The sequence below is a fragment of the Solea senegalensis genome, linkage group LG1 (assembly GCF_019176455.1).
Source record: "Solea senegalensis isolate Sse05_10M linkage group LG1, IFAPA_SoseM_1, whole genome shotgun sequence".
Taxonomy (NCBI): domain Eukaryota; kingdom Metazoa; phylum Chordata; class Actinopteri; order Pleuronectiformes; family Soleidae; genus Solea; species Solea senegalensis.
In genome coordinates this window covers 7,701,996-7,722,496 of record NC_058021.1, presented here as the reverse complement: position 1 = coordinate 7,722,496, position 20,501 = coordinate 7,701,996, and the positions used below count along the sequence as shown (strand labels likewise).

The window sequence follows — 20,501 nt, the reverse complement described above, 5'->3', positions numbered from 1 at the left end:
CAACTAGACATACTTCTAACATAGCTATTCAATGGTTTTATTCGAATATATGACACCATAATTTCAAGTATAGATATGACATCTCGTTCATCTAGAAGAACATTCGAAGAAGCCGTTCCGTTTCATCGGTTCACCAGTAACAACACTGTGGAACATCAATAAGTTGCATAAGCACGGCAGGTGTTGAACGCAGCACCAATGAGCCTGTTCGAAACCCCCTGTGCCAGCACCAGTGGTAAGCACTCAGAAACCCCAAACAAACGTCAATAGCCGTGTTAATGGGAGGGCTACAGTTGCTGAAAAGTTCCATCTTGTCGGTGCTTGTGGCTTTAATGTCTATTTGAACCACTGTCCACTGGAGGCTATCTTGCTCCGGAGCGGCTTCACGGTACCGTCATGAACACAGCAAGTTAGCTCGCTAGCACTTAGCAAACTGATGAATGTGTGCTGCCGCTGTTAAGGTAGCCATTTTGAAACTGTGTTGTTCCAACGAAGCCAGGTCTGTTTACCTCTATTGTATCTATGTGACAGTCGCTTAAATAGACACTGTTGGCTACCACAGCCACAACATATGCATTTTTACTTCAGCAAGCCCTCTGAATCAATCAATTAATTTCAACTACCACGCAGCTTTCGTGGACTACTACTACTACTACTACTTATACAGGCTAGGTAACGCTAGCTTTAGCTAATAGTTGCTGCGCTAACGTAAACGTCAGTTAACTTATCAGAGATTGCGAGTAGTAGAGTTGGGATATCCCACATTAGGATATTAGTCATTGCGACATGTCAATAGTATATCAATATGCGTATTGAATCGCACTAGTGCGCCAGTATGTGTAACATTGCTTAGCTAGTTAGCTTGATGAAGCGTGCGTGTAACGTTACTATGTTGGTCTGCAGCAGTATTTGCGGACATGTGTGTGTGTATTTGCGGACATGTGTAAAAATACTGAAACCTAACATGTATAAATGTAAGCTGCTCGTTGTTAGATGTGTGGGTATCGTTTGATTGTGAAGTTAATGTCTGTGTGGCACACTGTAGTTAACCTGTGTCTGTGGTAAACTCCGTGATGCTGAGCTGTTATGTAATACTTAAGTGGGGATACGACCGCGGTAGCGCCGACTTTTTGCATGCAGTTTATTTTTGTTTTGGGGTCCTGTTTTATTATTACGGGTCATGATTGAAACGTAGCATGTGAACCGCAGTTTCACCCCATCGTAGACTCACTGTCAGGCCCGTTTAGATGTGCAGCAGTTTTGACAACACGCACCGAGGTAGAACGTTTTCAAGTTATTTTTACACTGCTATAAATATTTAATTTACCAAAGCAGACTGGCTTTTATAAAGGAGACCGTTTTCAGCATGATACTATCCTTGGGTCGCAGTCGTATTTTTTCTGTTTAATTACATTTGCGTTGTCAAATGTATATAACTCGGCTGTTGAATTTAATGTTGTTTTGTTTTTAAAAATACGTATATTTCATAATGTTTGCCATATATGTATTATCAAGAACATTAGGATAGCAGTGACATTTTTTAATAATACAGCCCTGTAGATCAGTGGTAGTGGTAGTAGTAGTTCTAAATTGCTTTTTTATATTGGACTTTTCAAAACAAAGTTATTAATCCAATCATAGAAGTACCAAAAATACAGTAAAACCTGTAAATAAGTAAATAAACTGATCAGTAATGAGACCCAGGAACAGTACACCTGGGGAAACTATATCTTTACAAGAGGATGTGGAGTTTGTCAGTCTTATCTCCCCTGATAATGGGGTGCTGATTCACCTGTATCAGTACTTTGGAAACTCATTATCTAGTTGGTGCATTACATTTTGTTTATATACATATAGTGCAATATTTTGTCCAACCTGTTCATATGATGCTTGACTATATATCACAAATACTTTACACTGCAACAGCACCACAAGCTATATAAAGTTAATGAAACTGAACTAATGAATTGGTAACTATGAGAAGGTCTGTTGGCATCAGAGCCTAGACATCATTGATGTTTTTCTAAATTCTTTGTCATTGCTGCAGGTCCAGTCTGTTCCTGTGCCGATACCCATGAACCATCAGCAAGCAAACTGAAAACTGCACTGGAACTTCCTGCGTGTGGAAAAAAGTCATTCAAGAAGGAAAGGCCCACTTGACACGTGCTATTTCTCAGTCTCAATTTTCCCTGAGAAAAACAAGTTGATTGAACTGACTTAAGTCCTGTGTTTTTGTCCATCTGTTTGTCAAATGACACAAAGACCTTTTGGTTTGTGGAGGATTTTTGTTTAGGTTTTGGGCTTGTACATCTATGAAATCAAATCTACACCCTAAATCTGCTTTAATAAAAAAACGGCAGATAATTAAATGGGCATCTCACAAATGTGATAATAAAACGTGTAAAGATAAATTTGGCATTATAATGCATAATTTAGCTACACCTCTGTTTCACTAACCAGAACTGAAAACAATGGCTATGTAACATAGGGTTTTTCTTCCTTCATTGTCATGTGACTTTGACTCCATTGAGCATAATTTTCTTCTAAGTCTGACAGTCTTTCACCAGTTTAATGAGGTGAGCAGTGGTTTTCATCGATGCCCATTGCCAGTAAAAGACTGTCTCTGAACACATTTTTCTTTTCTGCCTGAGTTTAAGTGGAACTTAAAATGATTCGGTGAAAGGCAAATAGACGTAACAACATACTGGCACACAGTGTGGCAGGACAACGCTGTCTCATCTCCCATCTGGTGTCCAAGTTGAACTGCTACGTAAACCACTGTCCTTGTTTCAGGGCAGACAGCTTTCACAGACTGCTTCCATTCATTAACAATAAGACTGCCTGGCATTTTCCACTCTGCTGGGACTAATCAACCATCAAATCAATCAATTTGCCAATCAGCATAAAGTCCAATCACATTTTGAGACAGTAAGAGCAAAAACTTCAGATGCATTGGTGAAGAACTCAGTCTGCCAGGGGAAAAGGAATTACCTGGACGGGAAACAGTAACACTCAGAATTCACAAGAGACCTAACCGGCATAGGAGCTGCCTGGGAATCTCATTCAAGAAGGAATATTAGTCCCTCATAGACCTTGGCACTTCCGCTAGAAAATCTACTTCTGCTTTGCCAGTTCTCTGGATTGCCATTCCAGATCATTCCTGCAACCTTTTGACCCATTTCCCAGTGTTTCACCCTGGACAAAGGGATCTGCCTCTGGGAAAAGGGGCTGTACTGTCCTGGCGGAGGTGGAGAGGAGGTTGTTGGTGTGCTGCTCCCCATCTGTCACTGCACACACACTCTTATCAGTGCCAACGGGCCTGAGGAACCAAGCCCAGTCGGACTGAGGGAGGAGGCAGAGGACTTCAGAGCCACAGTCTCTGGGGTAATGATAAAGCTTCACCTCACTGGCTTCGGCCAAACATGCATGTATGCAATAGCTTGGGGATGAACGACTGAATGTGGTCCATTGCAAGTAATTTGTCAATGTTTTGCGGAAAGCAGGTGCCAATTTTTCTCCCAACGCACACATAATGATTTCAATTCAACATAGAGAGCCTAGTTATTTATCACATATTGCACACATTGCTAAATATTACTTGTGTTAAGCTACACAAGATATTTTTCTGCCAAGCTGTCTGACAGTTATTAGTTCCACAGACACAGCTGCAGCCTGCCGAGTTTGGATGTTTTCTGCTAATAAAAGTAAATGTTTTGCCTTGTCTTTTGGGAGACATTAACGCAATGAATTTCTAAATAACAAGACACAACATTTGCAGGAGAGAACATTAAATCGAAAATAGGTATGCATGAAAGCAGATTTGATTTAGTGTCGGACTCATGTTACTGTTACTGTAAAATGTATCTAATCTGAATGTTAAATGTTTTTTCTTGTTATTTATATCTGTCTTTAGATCCTGGCCATGAGGTTTGATGCCTCGATCCACTGACCAGAAACACTGGACCTAAATGGCGCAGCATGACTTTGTCCCTGCCTGGCTTAACTTCTCCACTCCTCAGCCTGCCAAGGTGTGTCTGTAATATACATATATGTGTATATGAGTGTGTGGTAGGTGATCACAGGAGATGAGTTGATTTAAAGCTTTAAGTATTAACCTGACAGTGACATTGTTTTGTGAATGGTATCTGCACCCGAGTCTGTATGCGTGCGAGTGACCTCAGCGACTGATGATACAGTCAGTTCAGGTTTTATGGAGGATCATTGTGTTCTGTTATGAAAAAGACCGATCACAGAAGAAAGGAAACTATAAACTCAATGAACAGCTCCAAGTTCTGACAGAGGTTTTAAAGAAACTGGTCATAGATTTTCTTGCGGCTTGTCATTCCTAAATTTGGATAGGGCACTTGATGATCATTAGTGGCAGATTGATATTAATAATCAAATGAAAGTTTAGTAGCATTGCTCAATTATCTATTAGCAGTGGCACACTTCCAAATGAATGCAAGGGAATCACCGGTCATTTTTTAGGAGATGTAGGGTTTAAATCCTGTGGCCAACATGTCGAGGACTTTTCGTTGTTTTCAGTGAAGGGGCTAGTATCAGTATTGCATGTTGCATTCCATAATGTTTGAGGAGGTGTTCTCCTATGGGAAAATACCCATTGACCCTGATAGAGGAGACTCTGCACTTTTCTCCTCTGAAGAGATACAAACAAGCATGGCTGTAGAGCAACAACATAAATGGTATTGTGCAACTCTATACCCATTTGAAAATACACTGGTCTAATACAAAAACTATGTAATATTATTATTATCACCGTAACAACATGGACACTAAGAGTTTCTGTTTAAGCAGCTGAAGGCGAATATTTTAGCCAATTTAGATGGATTGGCGTGCTCTACTTGTGTGATGTGTTTTGGTTTTTTTGTTGTTGCACATAATGTAAACGTCATGAGCTGTGATAAAACTGTACACTTAACTGACCTTTTGACCTGTGTTAGCTGTCTGACGTCATACCTCAGTGATTCTCCAACCACGGTTATTTGAACTGATTTGGTATGATTTTGAATAATGCTGCAATAAAGGTATCTGGTTTGTATTAATAATTTGCCAAAGTATCCAGAAAGCTTGGGTGCTTCAGGAATAATTAGGTACATTTTAGCCCTTTTTGTTTCTGCCTAGAGCTCAGTGTAATCTGAATGTGGAAGTTGCCCGGTTTAGTCTGTTAGTGAACTTATGAGTCAAGACAGAGAAAATGGAGCACAAGGCATTGTCCTCATTTGGATCTAGTCTGATTTTGGAATCTCGGCAGAATACGTTGAAATGAATGAGATGTCGAACACACTGCTGTGTGGGTTAGTAATGGACTATTTACAGTACATTCTGCCTTTTCCCTAATAAGACTGACCTTCATCTTCAGATTTTTATTCATTAAGTGATAAAACTATTACCTATGTTTTAAAAAAGTACCAAGAAAATAAAAAATAAACTATGTACCACACTCCAGTGTAATAGGTGGCGGCTGTGGAATTACACCGTTTATTCTTATTGCCATACGATATTAAATAACAGCAAAATGGCTACACTACAGTGGCCAAGGGATTGAGCACTCAAGCATTTGCTTCCATCCCAAAACCATCTTAAGTCATTACCATTAGAGCATTTCTGGTTTCTAGCCTGCAAAACTTGCCAAACAAAAGTTTCAAAAACATTTCAAATATGTTGCAACGTCTTCAAGATCACCATCCAGCTGCATATAATCGAGTGACAGTAATATACTCTGTAATGACTGTTAATGAATAATTACTGGCAAGTTGTTTAGTGACTCGCTGGTATAATAGTGACTCAAATATCAGTGTATAACTTAATGTCAACATAGCAGTGGTAAGTTAAGAGGTTTCTTCAGCACAATGTGAACCAACAGCACAGTGGGAAAAGGAACTTGCACCTAACACTTTCCAAAATGACATGTAATCACCAGCATATCACCTTCATAAGAGAGTATTGTTGAAAAATAACACAATTGTAATACTATCATTTCTTTCTTGGACAATAATCATGCCATCAAAATCTATAATCTTTGCATCTGTAACACCTACACTGCAGGAATGAATCAAAGTAGTACGAAAAGAGTATTTAGGCAAAATTTTATTTTTTTCAAACATGAAGTAGAGAAACTGCCCCTGTCTTTGTCTATGTGTTTATAATTGTCAACCATCTCTTGTTTACCCACAGTCCCCTGCTGTCAACCTTGACAAACAAGGTGAGCCCCACCACCACAGAGACGGTAGAGCTGCTGTGAGCCGCCGCCGCCACAACTCCTCTGATGGTTTCTTCAACAATGGCTCTCTGCGTGCTCCAGCAGGTAACAGTGTGCACCAGTGACCCATCTGTGTGTTAACTTCATCTAATAAGTAAAAGAAAATGAGCAGAATTTATGAAACCAATAGCAACGGAGTTCTGGTTGCATGTTTTATACAAATGTAATTGTTGGTTGGATTCTAGACTGAAATCAGTCAGGGTGAGTGAAATTTCTTTCTGTAAACAGATTTACAGAAGAAGATCATATATTGACTAGGGTACAAAATGGTATTTATTTTATGCAACCTCTTGTAATTCAGCCCCAGACAATTACATTTTCATAGATACAGATATTCTTCATAGAATAATAAAACGGCAGTGTAATTACAGTCTTTAGAGTTGCAGTGTTTTGGGGTATATACTGCATGAGTTGGGAGTCCACCTACAGTCTTTCAGAGCGAATCAGCACAAATAGACTTTCATCAGTCCAGTTTAACACACAATTGTAGTAAACCTGAGTTTCTGAAGGCTGGCACAAATTAAAGCAGGAAGGAAATTGTATGTAGGCTTAGGTGTGAAACTTGTAAACCTCAAGAAAAAAAAAAAGAATTCTTAGTCAGAGAGGAAATAAATCCACTATGGTAACTCAGGCTGCTGGCTAGTGTTCACTTGGACAGTGAGTTGTGTACAGAAAAATTCTTTCTTTGCTGTCCACAAAAATGCAGAGTTAAAGTTCAAAAGAAATAAAAGAACACACAACATGAGCAGGATCTGAGAAGTATCTGATATGTACATATAATAAATAAATATAGACACTGTTGACATATCATGTGCAGATGAAGAAAAGAATATTAGCTGTGCATGGTGTGCAAAAGAAACTTAATGTGTGAAATTATTGTACGGCATATTTATTGCATTTTTCCTCTTGCTGCTGTCTTCTGTTCTTTCAGCTCCTTAACACTGAAGCAATAAATAATAGTATGTGTTTTGTGCTCAGAATGTGAGTGTGTGCTTGTGCATGTCTGCTCACAGACAGACAGGCCCTTATTGTCCTTTTTCACAAGCTTATTTGTCTGGTGGAAAAAACACGTATAGGCCTTGAGGATGTGATACTGATTTCTAGACCGAAGCAGCTGAAACAGACTGTGGCTGCTGGTCTAACTCCACTTGCTAGACATACTAATGATGGTAATTCAGGAAGTTCCTAGGGAAAACATAAGCCTTGTTTATACGACACCAAACTTTTAAATGTGTAGAAATGACAGAATAAACTTGGTACTTGACGCTTTCCTCTCATGTGGCACAAGTTTGTATTCAGGACACTGTCACCCATGTGATTGGTTGTCTCTGTCTCCAGGTAGTTGTTTCATCTTCAACTGATGGACTCAGGCCAAAGCAAATTCTGCTTGTTTGTCTTGCGTTCTTGAATGTTCTTTTTTGTTGTTTTTTTTTTTAACTGATGCACTGTACCTCAGTTTCTTGCCCTCCTGTCCTCTCTTGTAAAATTAAATAAAAAATCTCTTCCTTCTCAATTAAAACAACACCTTAATTAAATTGATCTCACTTGGAAAAAGTAGCACAGATATTCAGGATTGTGCCAAAGTCTCAGGACACCACCACATTTGTTGTTTTTTATGTCAGTCAAATACTATGATCATTGGCATTTGGATTGGAATGATGCGACTGAAGGTTGGTCTTGCATATACACAGCAGTTATTTGTTGACATGAAATAGTAGGACAAACACAGATTTGACCAATTACATTAATTAGGGTTCCACTCCAGGTTTAAGAGCCAAGACACTTGATAGTGTAGGTTAGTTAGGTGTTTTTTGTTGTTATTATTCTGCCTCTGTTAGGTCTTTGACAAGAAACAATGTAACATTAGATGTATGCTGTGTCCTTCAACTGAAAACAAGCTTTGGCAAGCAAATACTGTCAGGCCTGACTGAAAGAGCATCTGTGTGTATACACTACAGCAGCTGGGGCAAAAGGCATTTATCAGAGTTGAGCAGGACAATATTTATCTTTAAGTTTTTGGTGGCCCTTTTTTTTTTTTTGCTTTCATTCATACTCCACCCTGTTTGCAGCCACCTCACTTTACTGGGGACACAAGATCTTAACACATCCACACTGACAAACAGAGAGTCGTGTTGACTTGTTCACCTTTGTGTGAGCTCATTTGGCAATGGTTTGAATGTAAGAGACATTTGTTTATAATTAAAATGTATACAATATAGTTTAAAGTTGAACCCTATACGTTTGTTGTCTTTGCAGGTGACGGATGGCAGCAGCCCTCTCTGCTTCTGAGGCATGACTCGGTGGACTCAGGGGTGGCCAAAGGAGGACATGGTGGGCTTGCAGGGGGATCGTGTTGGAAGGAAACACCAAGCTGGCATGGAGCCCCGCGGGGCACCCCGGACAGCCACCACCACCAGGGACGCCACCCCAAACGGGGAGGAGGCGACAGGGACAGGCAGGGGGGGCACCGGCAGCGCAATGGTAACTTTCATCCCCGCAAGGGCACCTCGTACCAGGACAAGTTTCCCAACGAGGAACGCAAAGACGGCAAGGACGACAAGCTTAAGTTTGTGGAAGAGGACTTTGTGAGTAGATAACACCTGATTCATTAAACAAACATAGAAACCATGCCACTGTCCTCAACATAGTTCTTAAATGACAGAGGTTTTTGAAAAGGATAAGATAATTTGAGTCAGAAGCAAAGCTATTTGAATGTTAAATAAAGAAAGCAGTGATAAATATGGCCTTCATTTAAAAAGAAGGGATTGATGACACTGCTACTGATCCCAGATAATCAAAAAACTACACAAGTGTTATTTATTACAAGAATTACCCTGTTGCAAACCAGAAGGCTTGATCTTTACTTTAACATAAAAATTCTGACTGCTAAGTTTTTAATGCAGATGCTGTATTTTTGTTTCATAGCCTTCCCTCAACCCTGAAACAACTGGAAAGCCTGGGAGTCAGATGCGAGCAGTGGCTCCTCATGCTGGAGTGTGGGGTAAGATAATTAACATTAGAAATTTGAAACTGTGTTTCTCTATTTCTTTTTTCTTTTTTTTTAAACCTCTGTAACATTTCCGTTCTGTTGTGAATGTGTTTTAGAAAACCCCCCTAGTGGCAAACAGATGGTGTCCAAAATGCTGGTGATCAAGAAGGTTTCCAAGGAAGACCCCAGCACTGCCTTCTCTGCGGGGTTTGCCACTGCTGGCATTCTGCCCACAAATGGCAACAAAGCTCCCATTGCAGGCTCCAGTGTCTACAAGAACCTGGTCCCAAAACCTGCTGTGGCCCCCACCAAAGTAGGATTCCCTGTTATGTGTTACACTTTCTTTATTTAATTTAGCAGACACACTGTTATGATAATTAACAGGGGTGTGCATCTCTCCCTTAGAGGACAATTCAATACATATCTGGATACATGGGTAACAATATGTTAATTCCAGGGAAGATACTTTTTATTATGAAACATTCAATTCTTATTTAATGAATTAAATAGGGTTAAGTTATTCCATAAAAGACCAAAGAATCCTTTGTGTATTTAAAGCACTGCAGGTTCACGGTGAAGAACATGAATTAATTCACACCCATGTAACTGTCATTGTTGGGGACTCAGTGCTTTAGCCATATCATGTCCTCTTCAGAGAGAAGGTGATATGACAGTAAAAGAAAAATGGTGTAGAAAGGAGTGGCATAGCAGCTTCATTTGATCAACCAATTACATAAAAACTAACCAGCTATTGGTTAATAGTGAGTTCAGATCTCTACAGTGCTCCTTGTGTTGATGATTTTTTTTTATGTTTTGTATGGGTTAATTTTTACACTAATCAGAAATCTAAGTATACATACTCCAGGCATGTAGGGGTGCAACGGATCAAAAAACTCGCGAATCGGATCGTTACGCGGATCAGAGTCACGGATCGGATCGTTCCACGGATCAGCAAAAAATGTCTGGCACAATATTTTTGCTTAAGTGGGTGCGCGACGGCGCACCGTCGTAACGTGGCTCAAGCACTTTCAGCATGTGTTTAAAGCCCTCGTTTTGCACATGCGAATATGGCCTCATGTCTGCACCTATAAACACACCGATTGCGTTTGTGATGGCTTTAGCCAGGTCTGATTTGCAACAAGGGGCTGCTTAAATGCCGCGGTAATAAGTGGTTGTTGAGCAGCTTCATTTTCACTCCTGTCAGTGAAACACCGGGGTGATGTCGCTTCAAATGCGTGGCCATGCTTGATGTGTTTTCACTGTCATATGGCTTTCTTGTGGCACAGTGCCGACACACCGTCACGGTTTTATCCACTAACCTCTTTCCTTCGTCATTATATTTGACAGGGAAGTCAAAATGCTCCCATACAGGGGATTTAAATGACGTGGGGCGTTCAAGCTCCTACGTTCCTCCACTCGCCATGACCACGCTGTGTGTGCGCACAACTTTTTTTTTCATAAATCAATCCGCGGATCACGTGTGTGCCGAACCGAATATATTGATCCGAACGGATCAATGATGATCCGTTGCACCACTACAGGCATGTGTGCTGTGCTGCGTTTAATAGAGAGTCACTATTGTCTCTTCCAGAGCACCCAGTGGAAATCCAGTGGTAGAGAGATCACCAAGTCTGGCCTCCACGTGCCAGGCCGAGATTCAGTCTTCACCAGCCCCGTCTCTGCAGCCAAACCCAGCACCCCAGTCAGTGCACCACAGCTTAACACCCCAAAAGAGGTGAGGGCACCAGACACGCTAGAGATTATCTATATATGTGGGGCAATATATGTGGGGCAATCGTGGCTCAAACGGAAGGTCTGGTCTACATGTCCCTGGGCAAGACACTTAACCATAAGTTCTCCTGACAGCTGTAATGCCTAAAGCGCTGCATGTACATACACTTTATGAATGAGAGGAACTGTGAATGGCAAAACTGAAGTGTGAAACACTTTGAGTGGTCATCAAGACTAGAAAAGTGCTCTATAATTACAGGCTATTTATCATTTAGTCACAACAAGACCACGTTAACAATTATTATATTACAAACATACTTGACTTCTCAGTGAGCAAAGAGAGGAAATTCCAGTGTAGCACTCTGTACTGCAACTGCACACGTGATACAGTATGTGGAGCTAACCTACCCCAGTGGGAGAAAATGACAGGTTTGGTCTAAACATAGTTGGTGTGTTAAATGTTAGTGTGGTTACTGACGGAGATGCTTACTCATCGGTGCACATCAGCAGTGTATGTGTCCTGTCCTCCTCTAGTCTGTTCAAATGTGTGATCAAAAACTTCCATATTCATCAGAAAGTATCAGTTAACTGTATCTGCTTTGTATGACATGGACCATGTGTTTTTATTATAGCATTTATTTTTTATTTCAGCCAAACACTGTGTAGTTAGAGGTTTTTTTTTTGGGAGGTTGGGGGGGGAAGGAAAAAGTTCTGACTTCCTTGTCCTGTTTGCATGGTTTCTCCTGGTGCCTTCGGTCATGACACCTCCAGCACCCTTCCAGCACAACTCCCCCCATAGACATTGCCCCATCGAGGCTGAAGCTGATGCGTCGCGGTCCAGACCGAAAGAGCGAGTTCCTGCGAGCTCTGAAGGATGAGGGCACCGGAGAGCTGACGACAAGCAGCAGCCCGGGAACATCAGGAGAGGTGCTTGTGACTGGAAATGACCCATAAGAACATGTATACATGTGAATCTGCTCAGATTTAAACCCTTATTTATACTCGCCATGGAATCATGGTGTGGACCTCCACAGATAGTGCTCTTTTTGAGCAGGCACTGAGACGTTTTTATGCTCTGAAACACTAGGCATGAACGAACAGTTAACTGAATAGAATTTTGTACAAGATGACAAAATTAGTGATGGATCTTCTGAAAACTAGTGCAATAAAAATATTTCAACACAATACTAAATAAATACAAGACATAGCAGTAAAATGTCTAAAAATACAGGGCGGGATGACACTCTACAAGACATTATTCATAGGAATGAGTTCTGTTAGCTCTGGGGAAGAAGCTGTTTATCAGTCTGTGTGTACGGATCTTGATGCAACTGTATTGCTCCTCTGGGGGCAGCAGACTGGCTAGGATGAGAAGGACTTTTCATTATTGTTCCTGCTCTGCTGAGGCAGTGAGATGTTTCAATATCACACAGAGAGTGGGAAGCAGCCAGTAATGCTCTCAGCTGTACTAATGACAACATATCTTCATCGCATGACTGCACATAGTGAGTGTAGCATGGGACTCAGTGCGATTCTCCGACTCTCTAAGGTCTCCGGTCTTTATGATTTGACTGTGTATGTAACAGACTTGTTAACCCTTACTAGACATAAAGATCCTTGGCCAGCACATTAGGACAAAAATATTTTTTTGAAACTTGTTGTCTTACTGTGTGAATTTTCTCAGGGTGAATGTAACACACCAGAGCCCAAAGCTTACGGTGAAGAAGTCTGCCATGAGAACGGTCTGTCCTACTCCCTCAGTGACTCAGACACTGAACACCTGTCCAGCTCCCTGGAGGCAGAGCACAGGTACCACACTAACAGCCTCTCTCACACACACACACACATTCACACACACACTCACAGTAAAAAATGTGTCCACAGCCTTCTACAGACGTGCACTCAGTTACACACACACACACACAGCTAAGCTAAGCTAAGCATAAGTGACTATGCTTATGTAGGTTGCTGAAGGCGATGGGCTGGCAGGAATATCCAGAGAATGACGACAACTTCCTGCCTCTGACGGAGGACGAGCTGAGAGAGTTCCAGACTAAAACTGAACAGGTGAGATCTCAGGGGAAAGAATGACTTATGACTGCTGACTGGATGCAGAATCACTTTTGTCTGTTTTTATTACTTGAACTTCACGATTGTCACATTTGTGAACAAAGTGAAAAAAAAGAATGAAATGACACCTCGTGTCTCCATTATCGGTGTCCAGCTGAAAAAGAACGGCATGCAGAGGAATGGGGTTCTTCCGAGGGCGCGGGGCGTGACCCTCCACTTCACCCCCTGGAGGAGTGTGGCGGAGGCGCACGTCGAGGAGGGCTCAGAGTCCGAAACCAGTAGCAGCAGCAGCCAGAGCTCCGATGACGACGACTGCATCAAATCCTAACGTGGCTTTATGGAACAAAAAAAACAACAACACAACAGCCAACTACACATCCCAGCAAGCAATTCCCCCTCTTCCTCTCTCATCTTTGTTTTTAGAGCACCATTTTGAATTTATTTTCTTTTGACTTTTTTTTTTGTTGTTGTTGTTCTTGCACAAGGGAAAAACCAATCATATCCCAGTGAAGGGGGAGATTCCTGCTCCGCCAGACGTTGTTTTCCCTGCGTTTCCTCCTTCACTGCAGACCCCGCCCTCTTTGACCTCCCCCTCTTCCCCTCCTTCCTTTTTTTTTTCTTCCTCGCTTTGTGGAACTGAAGTGTTCATCAAGAAAAGAAGGGCAATGAATGCACACTTGATTCTGCTTCAAACAGACTAACTCATTTCATTGATGATGCTGATGACACATTAATGATATTAATAAAAATTGGTTCCTGACAAGCTGATATGTTTCAATATGAATCTGGCTACTGTGGTGTTTTCAGTAGGGATGGGATGATGATATGATACCAATATCCCAAACTTAAGGATACCAATATTAGTCTGATTGTTATTTTAGACCACAATGTTAACACATTTGTGCTGAGTCATTTCAAAGACACAATTCTCCAACTGCGTAACAAATATTGTTCTCCTTAACGGAAGAAATAGCCCAAACATGACTCGGCTAAAATGCTTTAACTGATTGCAGTATTGGATTTAACATTTTTATCTGTCTATTTTGACCAGTATCGAACTCATCATTCCCATCCCTAGTTTTCAGTTCATTTGTGGTCAACTAACTTTATACGTATATTCTCATGTAGTACAATCAGGGATTGTACTGAAAAGTCAACACAGATCAAATTTTCCTAATGGAAAGCGTTCTCATTTTCGCTGATATAATTGGATTTTAAGCCAATTTAAATGTATTCTGTGGCCAAGGTTGTACCTACAATTCGTGTCTGGGTCAACTTTGTCTAATGTAAATGTTAGAAACAAATGTTTTCTATCTTGTCGCTGCTGAGATCTGCTTCAATGTTTTTTTTAAATGAATATTTACTAAGACATGTGATTGTAGGCAGCAAACACTGAAAACTGAGAAGAAAAGACTTAATTTTATCATTAAGATCGTTACACCACAGAATTTAGGAAGAAGTGTTAACATTTTTGTGCCCGTTACAAAAAGATCTGTGGTAAAGCTTTGTCATTAAAATCATGTCAAAATTAACGTGCAGACTTTGTGACAAAGCTGTCCAGAGAAAACGAGGCATAACGGAGCTGTTTCACTTATCTATTTTTTTGTTTTAAATAGTCAAAAGTCCTGTATTTGTTTTGAGGCTTAAGTTGAACATTGGTTGACAGATACTTTGACTTTCCACAGTATAAGCACAGGTGTCATTCATAAACAATTGGTTGCAGGTGAGAAAGCAAGAGTTTGACTCAAAACAGATTCAAAGAGATATCAGCCAAGCCGAGTGGGCTGAGAAACACCTGCTTTTGTGTGCAGGAACATTTCATCTACAATTAGAGTTAACATTGAAAGTCAAATCAACTAACTCTGGACTATTTACCTCCTCAGTTTGAATGATTCATTACAATAACTGATTAAACTTAAAATCTTAATTAACCTGTCATAATTAGGTCCACAGACCAGTTTAACTAATTAAACCATTTATAGTGAGGCGTAATTGTGTTCAGGCTCTTTCATAATAAAAAAAAAACATTTTACAGGGAAAATATTTCAAAAATTTATTTTCAAGTATTTTTTCCCTTCAGAGTTGCAGTACATATGTTAATGAATGGATCAACAAAGTGCCATTTGTTTTTTTTTCTTTATCAAATTACAACATTTTTATTCAACTTAACAGGTTACATGAAGTGACCCAACACGAACACAACAGGCATAGAAAAGAAACACATATTTACAACAAGTGTAGAACAGTAAGAACGTAGTATGGTGATGGGGGCAACAAAAATGAGGAGCCGAGTCCAACTTCACTGACTGAAAAAAAAAAAGAGAAAACTTCAGTTCGAACCACAACAGGGAGAAACGCAGCTCATTCATCTGCATTATTGACTGTTCAAGATGCACTAATTCAGTCTTTGTATGATTATATAACCCAGCATCCACATTAGAAATTGAAGTGATCAGATCCAATCTGTGTCTACACTGACATGGTCTAATCTTCCACATGGATTTCTGTAGCTACAGGCCCAACGAGAGGGCTTTTATTCTGAAATCGGGCACTTTTCAATTCTGCTGAAATGACACGTTGTGTTCAATCGTACAGCAAAAATATAACTCATATTTTCTGTGGGAGCAACCGACTGACAGAACAGTGGACCAGTGGTGAAACAATTACTCCATTAGTAAATTAATCGTCAACTATTTTGATAATCGATTTGAAGCATTGTTTCTGCTTCTTAAATGCAAGTATTTTCTGGTTTCTTTGGTATTTGAGAATATCATTGATATTATATTTGAAAGTTACGCACTTCAGTTTCAATGTGGACACAAAATACACACAGCAGCTCGTACCTCTCAACTTCCATAGTGTTCGTGTGTCCGTTCGTCTCCTTGACGTCTTTGTCTCCTCCATCAGTGGGAGGCGCCTTCACCCCGTTGGTTTGGTCGTCGACCTGCTTCACCTTCTTAACCACACCTGCCTTTACTGGACTTTCCTCTGGCTTCCTCTGGAAAAACAAAATAAACCAACACGCTTCATTCAGATCTGAATTCCATACTGTAAATCCAAAAAAAAAAAATTAACCGCCTCACCTTCTTCCTGACCAGGTGGGAGATGTCCGAGACTGGAGCTGTGGAGGCAGCATGTCCGTTGGTTGATGTGCCATATATCTGGACGTAAGACATAAATAAGTTAAAAAAAAACAACAACAACAACATTCTCATTCATTTGTGCATCGCAACTCACTTTTGAAGAGGAGGAAGTGTCACCGTTCTGTGCTGTGGTCTCAGTGAATGAAGAGGAGGTCGAGCCTTCACCCTGAGAACAAGAATAATGCAGTGAATTAAGTTCATCCATTTCTCTACTTTTCAGCAGGTGTAGCTGAGCTCACGGCAGCTCCTGATGTCAATTGTGTTTCAAGTCATCCGTCATCAGTGACCTGTGCTAAATTGACAATATCTTAAAGAATGCCTTTTCATATCTAAAAGTCAAATGTGAACTGGAACATACTCCATTTAAAACAAATGACGCTTATTAAAGCTCTTGTAATGGTCTGACACCATCTCACCTCTTTGAACGCCTTCATCTTCACACTCCGAGGTGTGAGATCTGAGGTCTCATAACAGGTCGTTTTTCGATGTGCCCTAAACCTGGGACGAGTGAGCCTTTTCTGTAGCTGCCCCTAAACTATGGAACGATTTACCAACTGAAATTAAATCTGCCTCCACCACTGGACATTTTAAATCACTTCTAAAAAGACCCAACTCTTCTCCTTTGGCCTTCACTTCAGGATGAGAACAGTCTCAATTAACCCAGACACTTCTATCTAGATGTTTACCATTTTATTATTTTACTTGACATTTCAATATCGCAAATAGGCAAATAAAACTGTTTTTAAATGACATTTGCATCGGTTTATAGCAGGTATAAGGAGACTCACCAGTACACCCTGCACAGTCTCAGAAGCAGCACTGGTCAGTTTCAGTCCCTCTGTGGCGTCCTCCACCTTCTCCTGGATCTCTGGGAGCAGAGCCTTCAGCTCCTCCATCTCCTTCCTCTCGGCGGGCAGATCCTCTGGACCCTTGACCTTGTCCAGCAGCTCATGCAGGTTGTCTGTAAATCGCAGAAGATGCATTAGCCCACGCTCCAGTTGTGATCCTACCGTGTGGCCAACCATGGTCGCCAAAGGACGATAACACGGCGTACCCAGCCTGCTCTTGATGACGGAGATTGAGCTGTTGAGCTCCTTGATGGCCTGGCTGTACTGAAGGCTCAGGCTGTAGGTGAGGCCGAGCTGGTAGTGAGTCTCGGCGAGCAGGCGGCTGTCTGAGTCCAGGTGTTTCACCTGCAGATTCAGACACTCCTGGAAATCCTCCAAGGCCTGAGTGTAATTTCCTGGGAAAAAAAATAAAATAAAAAAATGCGAGGCTTAATTTGAATGCATGTAAGATTTCCAGGACACGATACACTTATTTTCCTACAGTATCTTCATGTTCATGGTTTCGCCTTGAAATAAACCCGTCTTAAAACGTCAACAGCCGTTGTGGTTTTCACCTGATTCAGCAGAAACTTCACCCAGTTTGAGGTGAGCCTGAGCCGCCATGAGCTGATCGTCCTTCGTCTCTTTCCTTGTTCAAAAAAAAAGAAAGAAATTAAACATTAACACGGGAGCTGTGGTTCAGTGGCGGAAAACTTCACGTCACAAGTCAACAGTTAAGAAACCTTTTGTAAATGACTTTAGCCACTTCTAGCATCTCCCAGGACAGCTGCAGGTTCCCCACCTCGTCCTCCTCCTCCTCCTCACTGTCCTGAGAAGACAGCAGATTTAAAACCTGACAACTCTAAATCACCCAAGTCTTGACTTGCACTTGAACTGATTGGTCAAGTACCTTCTCAGCAGTGGCATCTCCTTCACCTTCCTCTTGTGCCTCGCCCTCCATTTCTGCATCATCACCATCTTCTTCCTCATCGTCTGGAAAAGCAAAACAAAAAACAACTTCATGTTCAGATGACCTAGGAAAAATGTCCTTAAATACATCATGGTGCTTGTGTATAGTTAAGCTCAGTATTTAAATGGAGAGAGGAAAGACACCTTCTTCTTCCTCTGGTTTGTCCACCGCTGCTCCTTCCTCTGTTTTTTTGTCCGCTGCTGCTTCTTCCTCCGTTTTTTTGTCCACCGACGCTTCCTCTCCTTCCTTCTTGCCTTCCTTTTCCTTTACATCTTCCTTTTCAGCAGATTTCTTCTCCTCATCTTTCTTCTCCTTCTCTGCTTCAGCAGCAGCCTCTCCCAGTTCTTCATCACCGTTCTTCTCTGCTTCTTTGCTCTGCTTGCCTTCAACCTTCTCAGCAGCTTCACTTTTCTTCTCCGCCATGGCGTCGTACACTTGGACCCTCAGCTCGTCTCTGGTCTTCTCTGTTGGGATTAGAATGGATCATTCAATGCAAATATGAGCCTTAAAAAAATATGAGCCTTAAAAAAAAAACCATTGAACCATTTCCTACCATCGATGTTTTCAGTGCCCTCAACGTTTGAGTCTTTGGGTTTCTCTTCATCGTCCTCCTCAGGCACGCCCTCCAGAGCGTTACCCAGGACAGAGTTTTCCATCCTTTGAAAAACACCAGTCATGTTAGTTCTTCAGACTTTCACTAGTTTCTACAAACGAACAACAATTCTCCTTTTTCTAAAAAGAAAAAGTCTGAACTGGATGAAGATTCATGAACTCACCGAGCCAAATCCAGCAGTGCTTTACCGCACCAGAAGAAAGCCTCTCCACACTCGTCTGCTGTGTCTCCGTATGTTTTAGCTCTGAAACAAAAGAATATATACATTACACTGTTACTTGGGGAACTATTGGCACTTTTCCACTACACAGTTCCCACACAGCACGGCACGGCACAGCGCGGTTGTTTTTTTGCTTTTCGGCAGCGTGTGAATTGGTATGAAAGATGAGTGATAGAAAATGTAGAGTCGTGCCGTGCTTGACCTGCATCGTGCCATTTGTCACAGATAAAAAACGTCCTTTCATGCAAACCAATATTTGAGTAGAAACCAAACAAAGTTTAGTTCACATTTAAATACAACACACTTCATTAAATTACTACCTTTGAATTAGTTCTAACCTGTGACACAATTTCTTATCATGCATTTTTTTTGTTTATCTTTGTGTCCTTTAACAGCCAGCAAGACAATACAGTAAAACTATTGTCTGCTAGTGCATACATAGTGTGATGATGATGATGATGATGATGGACACTCACAGCATGCCGCAGGCCTCCTGCAGGACGCTCACCGCCTCCACCACCTTCCCCATCACCAGGTGCTTCTTACCGGTGCCGATGAGCTTGTTGGCCTCCTCCATGTTAACCTACACAGAACAGCACTTTCAGCCCAACTCTGTGACTAAAACATGTGAAACTGCGAGCACACTTCTTTCTGCTGCTCCACACTGTGGTGAACGCTTCATCACACCGGCGAAAATAAGTCAAAACAAATAAATAAGTAAGTAAACACGTACCTTTGAGTGGTGGGGGGGAAAAAATCACGTGAAAGACTGCGAGTGATGTCCGGCGGTGGCTCGTGGCTCTGCTGCTCCTCCTCCACTGACACGGCTGTTGTTTCAATTTGGCGCGAAATGTTCCTGCGTTTTCCGGCTGACTTCCGTGCTCGTGAACTTGCGCGGGAGAATTCTTAAAGGGACAGAGTACTAGATAGATAGATAGACAGACAGATAGATAGATAGATAGATAGATAGATAGATATTATGACAATACTTGTGCAGCACTAATAGATAAAACGATTGTTGATCTGAATGACCAGACAGACAATCACATTACTCTGTTTTCTTTATAACATATAAGAGAAAATACTATAATATTTAGGTAATATCACATTTATACACGCAGAGTGTATGTGTGTGTTCGTGTGTGTGTGTCCAGGTATTACTAATGTTGTGGGGACCTAAACCTGTGTACACGGTCACATTATAGGGACTTGTCTTCCTTGTGAGGACAAAAAGCAAGTCCCCATAACGAAAATTACTACATTTTAAGGTGAAGATATGCTTTAAGGTTAGGATTAGGGTCATGGTTAGGATTAGACCAGGAGTAATTGTGGTTAAGGTTAGAGTAAGTCTCCAGGAAATGAATGTAAGTCAATGCAATGTCCCCTCAAGTCATGAATGTCGAACATATGTGTGTGTGTGTGTGTGATGTGCAATTACATGCTACTGTCATGTCCTGCTGTGAGGGACAGGGATGGTCCCGCTCCCCTCTGAGCTCCTCCTGCTGATTTCACTCTGTTGCTGCCTGATTCAGACAAGTCTGGACGTGGCACCCAATCAACCTCACACTGAGACACAGTCCCGCACAACCCTCCACACACACTGTCATCACTTAGGGACACCACTTTAACAGGTGTAATTTGCCCGCTTAATTATACAA

General features: G+C 41.3%; 2 protein-coding genes across 4 annotated transcripts; one reads left to right on the top strand and one right to left on the bottom strand.

Moving 5' to 3' along the window:
- The first annotated feature begins 180 nt into the window (after positions 1-180).
- gpbp1l1 (GC-rich promoter binding protein 1-like 1) lies at positions 181-13,854 on the top strand. Of its 3 annotated transcripts, none has more exons than XM_044050255.1 (12): positions 181-235; positions 2,048-3,384; positions 3,914-4,028; positions 6,196-6,325; positions 8,537-8,865; positions 9,206-9,281; positions 9,386-9,582; positions 10,861-11,004; positions 11,772-11,927; positions 12,685-12,809; positions 12,965-13,067; positions 13,225-13,854. In XM_044050255.1, the coding sequence occupies exons 3-12, from the start codon at positions 3,969-3,971 to the stop codon at positions 13,396-13,398; spliced, it is 1,494 nt and encodes a 497-aa protein (XP_043906190.1). In that variant the 5' UTR covers positions 181-235; positions 2,048-3,384; positions 3,914-3,968; the 3' UTR covers positions 13,399-13,854. The 3 variants fall into 3 exon arrangements, with proteins under 3 accessions (XP_043906190.1, XP_043906104.1, XP_043906024.1); XM_044050169.1 differs by lacking the exon at positions 181-235 and adding an exon at positions 242-388; XM_044050089.1 differs by lacking the exon at positions 181-235 and adding an exon at positions 424-499.
- Positions 13,855-15,109: 1,255 nt separating this feature from the next.
- LOC122784634 (histone-binding protein N1/N2-like) lies at positions 15,110-19,678 on the bottom strand. The gene is made up of 14 exons (XM_044049974.1): positions 19,577-19,678; positions 19,320-19,426; positions 18,787-18,867; positions 18,564-18,667; positions 18,154-18,474; positions 17,951-18,033; positions 17,784-17,869; positions 17,616-17,689; positions 17,268-17,456; positions 17,002-17,174; positions 16,308-16,379; positions 16,154-16,231; positions 15,914-16,068; positions 15,110-15,376 (listed from the first exon to the last, which is right to left on the bottom strand). Exons 2-14 carry the CDS (start codon positions 19,418-19,420, stop codon positions 15,370-15,372), a joined length of 1,524 nt encoding a protein of 507 aa, XP_043905909.1. The 5' UTR covers positions 19,421-19,426; positions 19,577-19,678; the 3' UTR covers positions 15,110-15,369.
- Positions 19,679-20,501: the final 823 nt, after the last annotated feature.